Here is an 18173-nt window from a genome sequence, read left to right as displayed (position 1 = left end):
GTAGCAGCCGCCAGCTTCTGATGAACTGACTTGCCATAGGTGTGGCCATAGGACTAGTTGTTGAACAGTAACTGTTATGAGCCACGCACACGGGGAATGCCCCTTACTCTTTTCGATAGGTGTGGTTGGTTCTTAAACGTGATGGAGGTGTGGCTCTTCTCAAAGAATGGACTTCCATTTAACATTCTATCCGAGGGACGTCGCCGCTTGAAGCTAGGTGCTCATTTACAACCGAGTAAACTGAGGAGAATTCTGTGAAAGTTTGTGGTTTTTTTCTCAACTTTCCTTCTCCACATGAGGTCACAGTCCAGGGCTCTAGCCAGCGTCAGTTTTTCCTGACGGACAAAAATCGTAAAGAGATAGACAGGGATTGGACTTTTGCAAAGATATCCAGTAGTAGCGGAAGTTTGAGGCGAAGCCGATAAAGACCATTTCTATCTCCCGCCGGCGACAGGCGACGACCCGAAGCTTAGCAGACAAACAGAGGCGCCGTGGTTGCCAGTGAGTTGGTGGGCCGGGCCGTCATCATCACACACATCCCATTCCGCCCCTCACACCTCACCTCCCCGGGATGAGTACACTCACAGTCGTCTTCCAATACGAAGGACTACCAACTTTTCCCAATGGCACAACAACGGGGCATCTCATTCGACTTTGGGCCAAACGCTATAACCATTACACCACACGATGCCACATGTTTTGTGTAAAAACTACGGTTCTTTGCACACAAATAAAGAATGTTAAATCAAGAAAGTAAGCAAGAATTCAGATCCTTACCTTGAATCAGCGATAGAACCGCAGTCAGAAGACCCAAAAATCCGACTGCAAACGCGCAGCTTGACATCTTAAGCCAAGTGTACTACACGTTTCTCAGACTTAGAGTTAAATAAGCATATCACATGAATATACATTATCAATATAAGGAAGAGGCGTGGTCCCTACGGAAGCGCCGGTGGGGCCAGCGTATTTGCTGTGTCCACATACACTGTTGATACCGTATCTTTACATCCCACATTTCCAGCCATACGTATATATAAATGTAGGCAAAATATATAGGGTCCCGTATCCTTTTACAGGCCGTACGACAGAGGATTTATTCAGTCCTCCATTGGTAAAAGAATTCACGCTAGACATCCAGAGATGATTAATTAAGCCAGAGAAGGTCGATGCATTAAACACAGAAAACAGCAAAATATTTATACAAAATACACAAACACATGCACAATAAACGTGTAAAATGTCCAATGCTTTCTTTTTGTACAAAAAGTCATTGGAATACAAACGTTCTTGGTTGAGCTTACCGACAAACAATCTAAACCGGATGATTTGCCTTTCAAAATGCGAGAAATTGCGTTTTTGAAGAATTGATCGATCATGAAAATCCCCCAGACCGCCTGCATTGGTACTCGATACTTAGGTAAACGTTTATACATTACGTAATCAATATGGACTCCTGTCCTATCTTATCATTGGCTGATGGGCACCGCTATTTTGATTATTGGACGTCAGCTGAACCATCTCGACCAATCGTGGAATGACTTGGCCCAGCCAATAAGGAGTATTTTTAAACTTGTATTTTTACAATATCAATTTGTAAATCATCAATTCATCACTCACCGATTTACAATTTACTTATTCATGATAACTTATCAATTAATTCATTAATGAATTATTAATTATTTCGTTAACCGATTTACAATGTATTCATTTGCAATAAATATTCATTTACAATATCGTCAGTTATCCATTTATCATAATTCCAAAAACTATTTTTCAGGCAGCGCAGTAATAAGCGCGTATTGAAATGGAAATGGACTAAGCGTAATAAAAAAAAAATTGAGGCGCAAAAGACAGTGATTACATCTGAGAAGATTTTACTATGAGATGGCAGCAAAACTAAAACAAACAAATAGACATGGAAAAATGTACACAAAACGTCCAACAGTATCGTGTATCTCAGACGAGGATACCCATCCGATCCCACGGGGCCTTCTGCCGTGTATTTTACCCTCTTGTTGTGACAATAGCCTGACATTTGTACCGTGAGATAAAGACAAGGGATTCTCAGCGTCGGCAGACATCGAAGTACTCTACTGTGTACAACAATTTAACCAACGGCGAAAAGGTACTGTTTCAGATCTCTGCTATTCTCTACTTATAGTAACTGCAATGCTGGTTTGTTTATATATATATATGCCTTGATAGCATGATTGTCTTGTGCGAGTTCGGTCATAGGACCACTGCGATCTTCTGCAAGCGCTTGGCTGTTTGTAGGAGGGTTACAGGTAATTGTTACATAACCTGAAAGTATATATACGTTATCTACGATAAGCTACACGACTGAAATGAATGAACTAACAACAAAACAAGATGTGTTGACCAGTGTTCACCCCATCCTTAATCTGTCAACAGCCATGGGAAAGTGTTTGATATTCAAGTCGGCGCCAAAAGGTGAACATTTGGAAGCAGGTCAAATATTAGGTAAATTTATATAACCCCTCGCGCGCAGGTTGCATGATGGGAGCTCATCATATTTTTCGTCTCTGAGCATCGAATTTTTCATACCTGCGTGCTTATGGTTTAAAGCCATGCACAACCCCAGAGGAGAATGCCCTGGTTAGGCTGATAACATGTTTCTGAATCGAAGTTCGTAATTGTATTGGCAACTTGACCTTGAACTTGAACTAGGTGTAGAGACTTTGTGATGAAATGAGCACAGACACACAAGACCTGCCGTGGCTGAGGAACGATCTTTATTCCACGCTTACATCCTCTCCTCTCTATTCCTGTCGCCCAACTGTCCTGCCTTGCCTAGTGTGTATCCTTATTCATCTGTTCTGGACTGCTGATTTGTTATCTAACCTAGAATCGTTACCAGATGTCTTTGACAGGTCAATTAATCATGTCACAGTTTTCAAGATGGGTCAGCACTTCACACTGTGTTTCTGTCATATCTTGTATCTCATGGGGCTTGTCAGCATTTCTTAGAAATTCGGATGGACTATTTGTAAACATATGTGACAAATATGTGCTACATTGCGAGTTGAAATACATGTACGCTATATCCTATATTACATAGGCAGCAGTGCATTATACAGCATCAATATTCTGATAGCCCCTCGAGTACCCTTCAGATTATTTACAGCCGGGCGAAGCAAGCTAATTCGCGATCAGCCATTGCACATCAGTGGAGACAGTTTACCATGTACAAGTTACTCTGATCTTCAAGTCATGTTTGAAATCTAGAGACAACAGATAAGAAATTGATGTATGGCTACACATAAAGAAGTTAGCTTGAAGGACAGTTAGCCTGAAGAAATAAAGTAATGACAACACTGGCTTGCGATTTAAGGCATTGGCTAGCAGTTACATGTACGGTTCTACAGAGCCCAGTCTAATTGCTGGTTACTGCAACAAGTAGACGCAAAAATCAACGAAAGTCATATTTCTAGACACACAACTGAAGGCTAATGTGGGGAAGACATTGCAAATTTGGATCCATTTAGATACTCTGACACAATGTTGACAGGGTTGATTTGAAAGTTCAAAAATTAGAACAAGGTTGACTTCCCCAAAACTGAAAGTTGTAGATAGTCTTGATTATCCAAGGGATCTTATCTGAAACTTCCTTGGATTATGTGACTTTTCAATAGATATCGGAGTCATTCTGCATGGTTTGATAATGTTCCTAGGAAAACCAGTACAGAAAGAAATTGAATTCTCTGGCAGTTATTATGGTAATCTGTCCCTGCTATTGTTCTAGGCCATCCTCGTCCACCAGGACCTTTCCGCTCTACGTTACATCGCTCGCGGAAAAGGCCCTGGTAACACGGGGTGGCATCCATGGTTATTGCAGGTCGAGCCTCCAAAACAGCTTCAGCCAATCAGAGGGGTTAAAACCCATTTGCTTCCACTCATCGGAAGCAAACGCGCAAAGAACGCTGGGAAGCTATCAACCAATCAGGTTACGTGTTACGGCTAGCTCATTAATTATTCATGAGCTACAACTGCCGTTTGTGCCAAATAAGGGCTAGCTCATTAACTATTCATGAGGTACAACTGCCATTTGTGCCAAATAAGGGTTAGCTCATTAATTATTCATGAGCAAGTCTCGTCGACCTGCAATAACCATGGATGCCACCCCGTGTTACCAGGGCCTTTTCCGCGAGCGATGTAACGTAGAGCGGAAAGGTCCTGGTGGACGAGGATGTTCTAGGCTGGCAGGCGATCAACCCTTTTACGAATTTATTTGGTTATGGGTCAATCCACCCCTCAAACTGCTGGGCAGCTCACAGTAGGAGCACTCCATCTACGACTTGTCCTGGGTAAGATTCTGGCCGCTTTAAGGATTGATTCCCATCATGCATCACAGCCCATCAGTCTGCATGAAGGGTCAATACTTGATTCCTGGATCATGAATGGTTCATTTTTTCTGTTCATTTTTTGTTGATAAAGATGTGGTCATTTACAAATAGCACCTCCTGGGGTTGTCTATGCCTTTAAGTTGTTTGTACTATCATAGCTCAGAAAAAAGGGTGGAGAGTGATTGATTACCTCAAACACATTGTCTTCATCCGGACACTAGTTCCCAGTTTTTCAATACTAGTTGGCGTTTGACCAAAAATTGTTTGTTTGTTTGTTGTTTGTTTGTTTGTTTGTTTGTTTGTTCCTTCGTGTTCAAGATTGTTCCCTCTGACTCGGGCTTAAAGTCATTTCTGCAGGGTGGCAGGAATTAGGTAGCATCTGTGGATGACATCTGTGTATGAGTGGGGCACGTAATGTCATAAATGGACAGGGACATGTTGTATTGACATAGGAATTAAGTATGTGAGAGAGTTGCCAAGTCTAGTCAGATGGTCGTGGTTTATGAGGAACACGGTGAAAGAAAAGAGATATTAGTCAAAAGGGGGGAAGGCCAAGGATAGCGGAAGCATGAAGAATTTACAGACACTTTGGGCTATAGCAGTAACAGTCTGTCTGTTTGCTGTATTGTATAATCGTGGCAAATGGTTAGATGGTGTAACCGGAGACTGTATGCATAGGCGCGTCTCACCACAGCGTGACAGGACGTGAGTGCAAAAGGTCTCAGACTTGCAACAATAAAAGGATGTACAGTTCAGAGGTATTAGAATTAAGTCATTTATTAGACATGACATATAGGTCATTTATTAGACATGATGAGAACCCGCCCGACATGATGATGAGGACGTTAAATTCTACGTCATGGGAGAGGAAGAGGCTACTAATTAACGGGGAGGAATTGTTCTGGGTCTGTTTATTTGTGTTTTCACAGTTATATTTTACATCATGTGGAATAACAGGAAATAACAGGAAATGACCAATGTCAATAAAATCCTTATAATCGATGAACTACATTCTAAAGTTTATAGGGAAAAATATTTCGTGATGACATGAGATCTTCGAACATCATAGGATAGTTCATTGCTTCAAAATGCTCTAAATTGTGGCATTTTTTGTTCAAGATTTCCCGCTCTATAGAAATGGTTGCGTCATCAGAGGATGATCAGAGCGATGTCCATGACTTCCGCCGCCTCCTGTCTGCCGGACTACCCGCCGGTGTTGCAGGTGTTCAGGAATTATCGGTCCCCCCGGGAAAATCGGTCCCCCTCCTGCCATTGGTCCATGTTTGAGACTGGTGGGCGTGGCCTAAAAGTACGAAGGCCCACAACAACATAGGCTGTAACATAACAATTCTACACTGTCGACATTGTCGACAAATAATGTCCCCTCATAGGAAAGTTGAGACAATCTTCCTCTGGTCTACTTCGGACCCTAATTTTCAACTTAAAGACGAATCTATGAAAATTGATATAAACGTTTCAAAGGGTTTTGGCCATTGTGGGATTTCATCTGAAGGGGACACATTTTCCCGGGATAGCCGGGATTTTCGGTCCCCTCATTTGAAAGTCGACAACGTCTCTTCTGATGTATTTGGAAACCTCTATTTCAACTTGAAGACGCTTCTCTGAAGACCTAACACAACTATAAACGTTTCAGATACAGAAAGTCTCAGTATTTGGCAATTGAGGGGATTTCAGGTAAAGGGGACACATTTTCCCGGGCTGGGGTTAAGCCGGGATTTTCGGTCCCCAAGTAGGAAAGTCAACAACGTCTCTTCTGATGCACTTGGAAACCTGTTTTTTTAACTTGAAGGACCTTCTCTGAAGACCTGACACAACTATAAACATTTCAAAAGCAAAAAGTCTCAGCATTTGGCTTTTGAGGAGATTTCAGGTAAAGGGGACACATTTTCCCGGGCCAGGGTAGCCGGGATTTTCGGTCCCCTCATTTGAAAGTCAACATTTTGTCTTCTCTTGAACCCGGGCGCTTGTTTTTCAACTTGGAGGCGCTTCTATGAAGATATGACACAACTATAAACGTTTCAAAAACAAAAAGTCTCAGCATTTGGCCATTGAGGGGATTTCAGGTAAAGGGGACACATTTTCCCGGGCCGGGGTTACGCCGGGATTTTCGGTCCCCTCATAGGAAAGTCAACAACGTCTCTTCTGATGCACTTGAAAACCTGTTTTTCAACTTGAAGGCGCTTCTCTGAAGACCTAACACAACTATAAACGTTTTAAAGACAAAAAGTCTCAGCATTTGGCCATTGAGGAGATTTCAGGTAAAGGGGACACATTTTCCCGTGTTGGGGTTAAGCCGGGATTTTCAGTCCCCTAGATCATAGGAAAGTCAACAACGTCTCTTCTGATGCAATTGGAAACCTGTTTGTCAACTTGAAGACGCTTCTCTGAAGACCTAACACAACTATTAACGTTTTAAAGGCAAAAACTCTCAGCCTTTGGCCATTGAGGGGGTTTTATGTAGGTTTTAGGTAAAGGGGACACATTTTCCCGGGCTGGGGTTAAGCCGGGATTTTCGGTCTCCTCATAGGAAAGTCAACAACGTCTCTTCTGATGCACTTGGAAACCTGTTTTTCAACTTGAAGGCGCTTCTCTGAAGACCTGACACAACTATAAACATTTCAAAAGCAAAAAGTCTCAGCATTTGGCCTTTGAGGAGAATTCAGGTAAAGGGGACACATTTTCCCGGGCCGAGGTTAAGCCGGGATTTTCGGTCCCCTCATAGGAAAGTCAACATTTTGTCTTCTCTTGAACCCGGGCGCTTAATTGTTTTTCAACTTGGAGACGCTTCTATGAAGATATGACACAACTATAAACGTTTCAAAAACAAAAAGTCTCAGCATTTGGCCATTGAGGGGATTTTATGTAAAGGGGACACATTTTCCCGGGCCAGGGTTAAGCCGGCATTTTCGGTCCCCTCATAGTAAAGTCAACAACGTCTCTTCTGATGCACTTGGTAACCTGTTTTTTTTAACTTGAAGGAGCTTCTCTGAAGACCTGACACGACTATAAACATTTCAAAAGCAAAAAGTCTCAGCATTTTGCCATTGAGGAGATTTCAGGTAAAGGGGACACATTTTCCCGGGCCAGGGTAGCCGGGATTTTCGGTCCCCTCATTTGAAAGTCAACATTTTGTCTTCTCTTGAACCTGGGCGCTTGTTTTTCAACTCGAAGACGCTTCTATGAAGATATGACACAACTATAAACGTTTGGAAACAAAAAGTCTCAGCATTTGGCCATTGAGGAGATTTTAGGTAAAGGGGACACATTTTCCCGGGCCGGGATAGCCGGGATTTTCGGTCCCCAAGTAGGAAAGTCAACAACGTCTCTTCTGATGCAATTGGAAACCTGTTTTGCAACTTGAAGAAGCTTCTCTGAAGACCTGACACAACTATAAACGTTTCAAAGGCAAAAAGTCTCAGCATTTGGCCATTGAGGGGATTTCAGGTAAAGGGGACATATTTTCCCGGGCCGAGGTAAAGCCGGGATTTTCGGTCCCCTCATAGGAAAGTCAACAACGTCTCTTATGATGCACTTGAAAACCTGTTTTTCAACTTGAAGGCGCTTCTCTGAAGACCTAACACAACTATAAACGTTTCGAAAGCAAAAAGTCTCAGCATTTGGCCATTGAGGGGATTTTAGGTAAAGGGGACACATTTTTCCGGGCTGGGGTTAAGCCGGGATTTTCGGTCCCCTCATAAGAAAGTCAACAACGTCTCTTCTCATTCACTTGGAAACCTGTTTTCAACTTGATGACGCTTCTCTGAAGACTTGATACATCTATAAACGTTTCTAAAGCAAAAAATTTATAGTTTTGTCAAGTCTTCAGGGAAGCGTCTTCAAGCATCTTCGCGATTTGTTATGAGGGGATCGAAAATCCCGGGAAAATGTGTCCCCCTCCCCTTAAAATCCCCTCAATGGCCAAATCCTGAGACTTTTTTTTTACTTTTGAAACGTTTATAGTTGTGTTAAGTCTTCAGAGAAGCGCCTTCAAGTTGACAAACAATTTCCAAGTACATCAGAAGAAACGGTTTTTTCACTTTCCTATGAGGGGACCGAAAATCCCGGCTACCCCGGGAAAATGTGTCCCCCTCCCCATTAAATGACAAATCTTGGAATTTTTGCTTTGAAACCTTTATAGTTGTGTTAAGTCTTCAGAGAAGCGTCTTTAAGTATAAAAACAGGTTTCCAAATGTATCATAAGAGGCGTTGCTGACTTTCATATGAGGGGACCGAGAATCCCGGCTACCCCGGGAAAATGTGTCCCCCTCCCCCTTAATTGACAAATATTGAGACTTTTGCTTTTGAAACGTTTATAGTTTATTTCCCCTGAAATCCCCTCAATGGCCAAGTTCTGAAACTTTTTGCTTTGAAACCTTTATAGTTGTTCAGAGAAGCGTCTTTGAGTATAAAAACAGGATTCCAAATGGATCAGGAGAAGCGTTGTTGACTTTGACTATGAGGGGACCGAAAATCCCGGGTACCCCGGGAAAATGTGTCCCCTTCCCTTGAAGTCCCCTCAATGGCCAAATCCTAAGACATTTTGCTTTTGAAACGTTTATAGTTGTGTTAAGTCTTCGGGGAAGCGTCTTCAAGTTGAAAAACAATTTCCATGTCCATCATAAGAAGCGTTGTTGACTTTCCTATGAGGGGACCGAAAATCCCGGCTAGATCTACCCCGGGAAAATGTGTCCCCTTCCCCTGAAATCCCTCAATGGCCAAATCCTGAGATTTTTTTGCTTTTGAAACGTTTATGGTTGTGCTAAGTCGTCAGAGAAGCGTCCTTTAAGTTGACAAACAATTTCCAAGTCCATCATAAGAAGCGTTGTTGACTTTGCTATGAGGGGACCGAAAATCCCGGCTAGATCTACCCCGGGAAAATGTGTCCCCTTACCCTGAAATCCCCTCAATGGCCAAGTTCTGAAACTTTTCGCTTTGAAACCTTTATAGTTGTGTTAAATCTTCAGATAAGCGCCTTCAAGTTGACAAAGAAGCTTCCACGTTCATCAGAAGAAGCGTTGTTGACTTTTCTATGAGGGGACCGAAAATCCCGCCTAGATCTACCCCGGGAAAATGAGTCCCCTTCCCCTGAATTCCCTCAATGGACAAATGCAGAGACTGTTGCCCTTGAAACGTTTATATTTTTGTGTTAAGAGCATCAACTCAAGTTAAAGTAATTTAAAAATAAAGTATTTTTCCAAATGCATCACTACTAGGAGAAGAGTTGTTGACTTTCCTATGAGGGGACCGGAAATCCTGGCTACCCCGGGCAAATGTGTCCCTGCAATGGCCAAAAACTGATACTTTTTGTTGATGAAACGTTCATATTTGTGTTTGTGGACAATGTCCGTCCCACCTTCTTACAATTCATACATTTGGCAGTAAGTATTCAATTCAAAGACAGTGTTTGTGGATGATATCTATGCTTTGGCCCTGTGGGCCTTCGTACTTTTTAGGCCACGCCCACCATGGATTGGGGACCGATTTTCCTGGGGGACCGATAATTCCTGAACACCGGCACAACACTGGTCATGTGGACCCTGGTGGGGGTACTAGCTGTTCGTCTGTCTGTGTACGTGGTGAACTTCATAGTGTGGCAGGCGAAGATCAGAAGAGCCATGAAGCAGTTTCCTGACAGCAACCATGAAAGTTACCCGGTATGTAGGCTAATCTGCCAGAATAGCAGCTAATAGAGTTTGGATTCATTGAGATATAACGTTCAATCTCTGTTTTCGGGGCTGCTCACAAAACAACTCATAAAATATCTAATAAAACAGATATCCATACAGGAATCGGATACACCATCCCGATGATTCATACATTTTTTAATTGACATTTCTTTCTTCACATTTCTAAATGAGACCAAGGACCTTTGTACATTTGTTAGGATAACTTAGAGGACCATTATCAGAATCGAAGAACGCGGTGCGTAGCCATAGGGGTTTGGTAACCATTTGGTTGATCCTTTGCCTTTATCAATTATTCTTTCAATCACTGAAGAGCTAACAATTCTGTAGGATTTTGATTAAACGATTGGTGCGTTGTTTCTTGTTTTCTAGGTTCTTGTTTTTATGGCCAAACCAAGTGTTGGCTACACTATTAAATCTTGTTGTCGTCCTTGCAGGATGGGCTGTTGTCTGAGGATCATAACAATCACTACCCGCTCGTTCTCATTTAAATGTACAAATTGCTGTCGCCAGCCTTGACTTGGCGATTTGATATGAGCCAAAGTACGGGCACCATCGATGCTTTTTTCATTTTCCACAACCCCTTTCATGTTTCACAAAAATGCACCACAATATTACTTAAGGGCTTTGACTTAGAAGACATTATAGCAATAGGTGTCCAAAAAAAAGCCCCCCAAAACGGCTGTCGCCTGAGGAGACTGCAAAATTTAGAAAGCAGCCGAGAACGTAACGATTCAGTTCAAAGATTGACCGGTAAGCTGGTGAATCCAGCTACCGAAGTCTTCCGAAAAATCAAATCAGATCGCTCCTGTCACCGTTCTTGTACGCAGTGCAAGATGGTCTATGCCTGTCGCCAAATTCTGTAAAAGTAAAGACGTACGAAGCAGAAACACTGTCACAAAAATCGTATATATGTTTTTAAAAAGGGACATGTTTTTTTTATAAGGGGGCAAATTAAATCCACATATGTTTTGAAAATAGGGCCGTTTTTTTAAAGGGGGCAAATTAAATCCACATATGTTTTGAAAATGGCACATGTTTTTAAAAAGGGGGCAAATTAAATCCACATATGTTTTGAAAATGGGACATGTTTTTAAAAAGGGGGCAAATTAAATCCACATATGTTTTGAAAATAGGACATGGTTTTTCTTATGGGTCATATCTTTTAAAACAATATGCATCTTAAAAATAACCAAAATGAGAATATGAGACGAAAAAAAAACATACACCATTTTCATTTTGTACCGTGTATAAGTTTATTCCCCAATCCAGGAAACCCACCGGTTTGCAAAGTGGTGCTTTCAAAATGGTCTATCGTTTCCGATTTACCCCCCATTTTGATAGTGGTGCTTTCCAGTTACGCCGATTTCAAACTGGTCGATTTCAAAGTGGTCGATTTCAAACTGGTCGATTTCAAACTGGTCGATTTCAAACTCCAAACGGAAATGACGTAAGTCGGAAATGACGTAAGTCGACGCTCATCGCCAGAGAAGCCACCAAGTATCGGTGATCGCTGTTTACGTCCTTGTTTTCACCGTCTTGTACGCGTTTTCTGATCAGCTACGTGTCCCCAGGATATACCAGGTTTGTGTTGACTTTTTCACGTTGTAATAATTTTGGAGTTGCATGTTTAATCGGTACTTTATAGAATGTAAATCGTAATGCAGCCGTATCGTTTGGAAGATTACAAAACTACGCAAAATATTGCGTGCCGAGCTAGCTATCGAGGAACTCTTCACTTTACGTTGTAACAACTTGAGACGATCAATGATATGATATGTGGTTCAATTTTCGTTGATATGAATTGTTAAAATGTACAAACTTGCGATAGTTTTGCTCCGTAGTCAGTGAGGGGAATGGGGAGGGGGGCGAACGGCCGGCGCAACCATGTGCAAGTTCGGACACGATTTTTGTAGTCTGATACGAACCCAGGAAGCCACAAAAATAAATTTGTGTTTCTTATTCTGTTTGTTAAGAGACCTTAGCGAGTATAAATTTGTATGATCGTGCATTAGTTTGAAAGGAATATCTATCCAGATTCCAGACGAAGATTAAAATTACTTGTCCTTGCTGGCTGGCATGTTTTTCTCAGGTTTGTAAAAATATGCATAGCGTGTAAATTTACCACGTATTATTCATAGTTTTTTAGACATTTTGAATAACTTACCTTGTTGCCACTGGGAATTGTTGTTATGTCCATTTGAACGCATTTTCCTTGTTTCTTACTAATAGTATGCTCCAGAGGATCGGCACTGTAGGGATTTTCCCAGCCCTTGCTGCATATACACAGCACCTATGAGTGCTATGACCATACAATGTAGCTGTTGATGCATCATGCTGTCTACACAAGGATGAATGTCATGCATATGCACATGCATGTGTCAAAGTCTTTCAACCAACGGTTGAACCAAGGATATGTATATAAATTATAATGTATTTGAAACAACACACATTGACAGTTTAGTGCTTTCTGAAGCAATGAAAACATGTTGATTTTCATCCCTGCTGGATACAAGTATCTGTAAGCACATCGAAGTATGTGTTCTTATTTAATATGCGTACCTGATATACCTGGTGCTTTATAATATTGTAGATAATTAAGTTTGATGTGAACAAAATTTTTGTATTTGCAAATGATTGTAGAATATTTTGTAAGTGTTGGATTCCTCAGGGTAAATGAATTGAATGAATAGCTAGTACATGTAAATGAAAATTGATCCATTTCATGTAATGTTTCACAACACTCAGTCTCTTTATAAGAAGCTATGATTCTTCAATCTAGTTGTATCTATGCAGATGATGTCATTGTTTAGAAAATATGAGCATGATGGTGTAGCCTAGAATGTCCTTTGTTGCCTGTATCATACTTATTCCGACCAGTGATATTGAATGAATCATGAGTAAATGATAAAGGTGTGATCTCTGTGTGTGTTCTCTGAACTTGATCTAATTATGTACTAATACATGTAGTGGGATGTTGTGTAGAGGTTCTCATGTATTTTTACTGTACGGACAAGCATGGTCTGTATGTCCTAATTGACGGAAAAAAAAATCACATGCAGATTGTACATTTTGTAGATTGTTCAATATTCATCCTTTGTCAGATGGCAAGGGTTTCTCCTCAAGTTCCTTTCTTACCTATTCTTATTATACTTATTCTTATTCAAAAATTCACCACTTTGTGTTTCAATATACATGTACGCTTTGGTCACTTTCAGTTTGTGACAGACTGTACATGTACATCCATCATTGTAGTATATGAATAGACCTTGGAGTGTATTTTCCATTCCCATTGAAGATGAAGATTGTGCTTTGTGAAGAATGCTGCTGTACCTTCAATGTATTGTGCAATGCAATGTACTAGTAGAGTAAAAGTTATCATCAATATGTAAGAAGAACTTGGGGGATTTCCCATGTGTCTCATATCAGTCGGACTGAGGCATGAAGTTGCAGGAAATGGATTTTTAATAATAATTACACTATAATAGTTAACATATTCTACGCAAAAGGCTACAACACTAATAGTATTTTTCTTGTGCAATAAAAACCTTACTTATATAAGAAAACCGTGGTTTCTTACATGCCTAAAGTTGAATCTTAGACAAGGCAATGATGTGAGGCTAAAATTGAAGGAAACATATTTGTGTTATCTTGTCAAAATACAGTAGTCAACACATCCTAGAAAGAACTACTGAAGTCAAACGCAGGGGTTGGAGGGGGAAGTTCCGAACACCAAACGTATGGTACATACCTTTATACTTATACTAGTTACAGTGTTCACTATCATGTATACACCTACTGAAATTGCATTGAAAAATTTGAATGTCTTCAGTTACACAAAAACAGTTACAAAAACATGTCCATGGAAGGTTGAAGCTGCTCCACAGACTTGTAGAATTTCGCTCCGAGTCAACAGTTCTTAGTGGCATCTGACTCCAGTCCTTGACTCGCAGATATGGCCCAGCCACTTTTTTGCTGGTGTCCATAAAACTAGCAAAGAACAAAAAAAATATACACATATATTGACGAGCAACAGTGAAAGCTGATGAATAAATAAAATGTAACTAAATCGAAATGTTTTCATGTGCAAACTGGGATCAAATTATGTAGCATGTGTTCATGTTTGCCACGTTCATTACACAATTCTTTTCTCTCAAGAAATAGCCATACTGTTATCCTTAGATCATACACACAAATATTATAACATAATAAATCACAGCAACAAGGCATACACATACGAGGCTCAACCTTTCTACCATTCTTCTTTGTATATGTTTGAAGTTTCCCGTAAGAATGGCCAACTATCCTGGAAAGCAACACCGTTTCACCAGAAGGTCAAGATGTGTCCATTATGTAAGCACATGCACACAGATAAAACATTATTACTAGTAACAAATGGTGGTGTATACGCGTGGTGAACATGTATTCGTACGAGTTCATGCCCCCCTCCCCCATCTGGCGTCATTACAAAACACGCATTTCCAGTCGAATTTAATCATATTTATGAAACAAACAAGACTTTATATAGTCTGAATTCAACACAAACCTGGTATATCCTGGGGACACGTAGCTGATCAGAAAACGCGTACAAGACGGTGAAAACAAGGACGTAAACAGCGATCACCGATACTTGGTGGCTTCTCTGGCGATGAGCGTCGACTTACGTCATTTCCGACTTACGTCATTTCCGTTTGGAGTTTGAAATCGACCAGTTTGAAATCGACCAGTTTGAAATCGACCACTTTGAAATCGACCAGTTTGAAATCGGCGTAACTGGAAAGCACCACTATCAAAATGGGGGGTAAATCGGAAACGATAGACCATTTTGAAAGCACCACTTTGCAAACCGGTGGGTTTCCTGGATTGGGGAATAAACTTATACACGGTACAAAATGAAAATGGTGTATGTTTTTTTTTCGTCTCATATTCTCATTTTGGTTATTTTTAAGATGCATATTGTTTTAAAAGATATGACCCATAAGAAAAACCATGTCCTATTTTCAAAACATATGTGGATTTAATTTGCCCCCTTTTTAAAAACATGTCCCATTTTCAAAACATATGTGGATTTAATTTGCCCCCTTTTTAAAAACATGTGCCATTTTCAAAACATATGTGGATTTAATTTGCCCCCTTTAAAAAAACGGCCCTATTTTCAAAACATATGTGGATTTAATTTGCCCCCTTATAAAAAAAACATGTCCCTTTTTAAAAACATATATACGATTTTTGTGACAGTGTTTCTGCTTCGTAAGACGCTCCTGACATGAAGATATGCCACATATAAGGTGACAAACTTACGTTTTTATGAGGACTCAAAACTTTTCTGGCTTTTAAAAGTAAAAAATAAGAAGTGTTTGCTATCAGTTTTGAACCACATCCCCAAACAAATAACATAACATTTATGAATGTAATCTCCGTTACCATCGTTTGATGCTCTCTGTGTTGTTAGCAAGGCCTAGTGTAGGAACACTGCCCATTTTCTAAACACCCATACATGCGTCCTTTTACTGATAAAAGATGAAATGCAAAAATGAACATCCTTTTGATGAAAACAGCCAAAGTGTACTGTTGTAAGTTCCGTTACCGGTAACGGAACTTACACCGGTTGCGGAAAATACATTACCTTGTGCATAATTTTTTTGTAATTTTGCACCATAATGTTAAGGCGTTTGAACTGGAATAGAAACGTATAGATTCAACTGAGAATAACCCTCTGTAGGGTTATCATATTCCAATATTCTACTATTTCTTCCAGATTTTGTTTTTAGAGTTGAATTCTTTAAAACCTCAAGACAATAAGTAATATCTATAGCCTGTCTATCCGCCTTGGATATGTTTGGATGCACCATTATATAATGGGATTGATTATGTTCAAATAAAGTTCTTTAGAAACGCGACTAACACTGCAAACGAGAAACCGTCCGGCTGACATATTGTGTTATTGATACTGTTCACGTCATCCAAACGTTGCCAAAGTGTTGCCAAACATGGCACATGGGATATCAGGTGTCAGGCATTGCCCAATTGTTGCTCATGTTTCGTTTACAGTGGTAGTTTTTGTACCCCTTTTCTTCCAATAAGATAACTTATTTCATATCTGCATGGCACTTACTTTTACTTTGGTCGAGCTCCCGCTCGAACCAGACTTGAAAGCTTCCTCCACCCCACTCTATCTTCCATCAGGGATTGTATTTCCTTCACTTCAGTAAGGTTGGTATCGGCTCTTAGCGTATCGATGAAGGTGCCTTTTGGTCTTCCCCTGATTCTTTTCCCTTTTGTGGGTTCCCATAACACTAGTCTGGAGGCTATGACATCCGGATGTCTGACGCAATGAGCAGCTAATTTCAATCTTCTTGATTTTATTTTCTCTGAAACTTGTGGTAGGTCTTGATACAGCTGCTCGTTGGTGAGTTTTTTCTCCCAGGAAATATTAAGACACATTTGGAGCATTCGCGTGTAGGTTCCATTTAGCCTTTTTGTTGAGGATTTGGTGAGTGTCCATGTTTCACTCCCATACAACAAAATGGATTCTACAGTGGCAATGAAAAGTTTCAGTTTTATTTTCTGAGACAACCCTGATATCCAGATAACCCTGATTTTCCTTAGCTTATGGCAGCTACTCCAGGCTAGAGCTTTCCTTACATCTATATCTTTTTCTGAACTTTCCATGTTTGAGCCAAGGTATTTGAAGTTCGTTACTTCCTCAACTAAGTCACCAGTCCTGGTTTTGATCATGATGGGAGTAGAGTGATTATATGCCATCAACTTTGTTTTCTTCGCGTTAAGATGAAGTCCTACTTTTGCAGATTCAGTTTCCATCCGTAAGAGCAATTCTTGTGCTCGTTTGATCTTTTCTGCCAACAAAGCAATATCGTCTGCAAAGTCTAAGTCATTGACTACAACAGGGAGGTGGCGGCTACTTTTCCTACTCACAAGTTCGAAGCCGAATTCGGTCCCTCTGTCCCCAAGTGTTTGACGCATGATGTAGTCAAGAACAATCACAAAAAGGTAAGGTGCAAGCGTATCTCCCTGTAAAACTCCAGCTGTAATATTGAACGGGTCAGTTTCTCCATCTGGAGACAGAAATTTTGCTCGGGTGTTTTCATAGAGTTTGCTGATAACCTCCACAAGCTTCACGGGGATTTCATAGGCCTTAAGGATGTTCATCATTTTCCCCCTGTGTATGCTATCAAAGGCCTAACTGAAATCGATAAATATAATGATTGTCTGGAGGTTTTTACTCTGTACACCTTCGATCAGTCTCCGAAGCGCAAGGATTTGGGAGGTCGTTGAACGGCCCGGGCGGAAACCATTTTGGTTGGGCCTAAGAAGTTTATCAATTTCCGTCTTTATTCTGTTCAATATCATTTTGTTGGTAATCTTGGCCGCAACTGAAGTAAGCATGATACCCCTGTAGGCACACATGGCACACAATTACGTATACAAAGGTGCAGTGACTTGTGTGCTGACCAACTGGCTTGCTAATATTCAAGCTATTCAAGTTATAGTTTTTGAAATATTGTTGTTTAAGCGTTTAGATACAATTAAGAGAAAGAGTAGGAACATAAAACATATTCAATACAGAATATATATTAGCTTCAGTTCTCGCTGAACAGAATATCGCTTTCAGCATCAGCTCGTGAACAAATTAGGTTTGCAGAGCTTTGTCAGATGGACAAATAATATATAAGTCGTCTGCGTACGACTCATTTCTCCTCAACGCTCAGGTCAGAAATTTAACAGAAAATGAGACAATTGGCTCTTTGTGGCTACTAGCGTTAAGTTATCTGAGAAGGTATTGCTCCCATGTACTGTAAAGGTCAAGAAGATGATTTTTTTTTCAGTACACGAGTAGCCATACTGAGTACACTGGTACGATCAGTGTTTGTTCCTTATTTATGTGACTCCGGCCTGCTTAAGAGAAAAAAATACGAGATAAATGGGCAGACATTTCTGCCCCAGTGGCCCAGACTGTGAAATATACGTTGACCGTATGTACGTGGTAGGTTCACATGATGCAGAAAAGTACCTTTTAGTTACTTTAAACAATTAAAGTTTGGCTAGGCTGCCTGGCGCTCCACTATGTATTGTCTTGTTACAA

General features: G+C 40.6%; 1 protein-coding gene and 2 long non-coding RNA genes across 3 annotated transcripts in view; 1 reads left to right on the top strand and 2 right to left on the bottom strand.

Moving 5' to 3' along the window:
• LOC136441525 (cell surface hyaluronidase-like) overlaps positions 1–881 on the bottom strand; it is a 30193-nt gene extending 29312 nt beyond the window's left edge. The window contains exon 1 of the mRNA XM_066437860.1: positions 778–881. Within this exon, the coding sequence (XP_066293957.1) occupies positions 778–844 (67 nt within the window). The 5' untranslated portion in view covers positions 845–881. The remainder of the gene's footprint in view (positions 1–777) is intronic.
• Positions 882–10946: 10065 nt separating this feature from the next.
• LOC136441542 (uncharacterized) lies at positions 10947–12988 on the top strand. The gene is made up of 2 exons (XR_010756904.1): positions 10947–11653; positions 12302–12988. It is a non-coding gene; the product is annotated as an uncharacterized lncRNA (long non-coding RNA).
• Positions 12989–13516: 528 nt separating this feature from the next.
• On the bottom strand, positions 13517–15318 carry LOC136441543 (uncharacterized). Its single transcript, XR_010756905.1, has 2 exons — positions 14616–15318; positions 13517–14059 (listed from the first exon to the last, which is right to left on the bottom strand). It is a non-coding gene; the product is annotated as an uncharacterized lncRNA (long non-coding RNA).
• Between the last annotated feature and the right edge of the window lie 2855 nt (positions 15319–18173).

The sequence above is a fragment of the Branchiostoma lanceolatum genome, chromosome 9 (assembly GCF_035083965.1).
Source record: "Branchiostoma lanceolatum isolate klBraLanc5 chromosome 9, klBraLanc5.hap2, whole genome shotgun sequence".
Lineage (NCBI taxonomy): Eukaryota > Metazoa > Chordata > Leptocardii > Amphioxiformes > Branchiostomatidae > Branchiostoma > Branchiostoma lanceolatum.
Note: the sequence above shows the minus strand (reverse complement) of the source record. Positions and strands in the feature narration are given on the sequence as shown.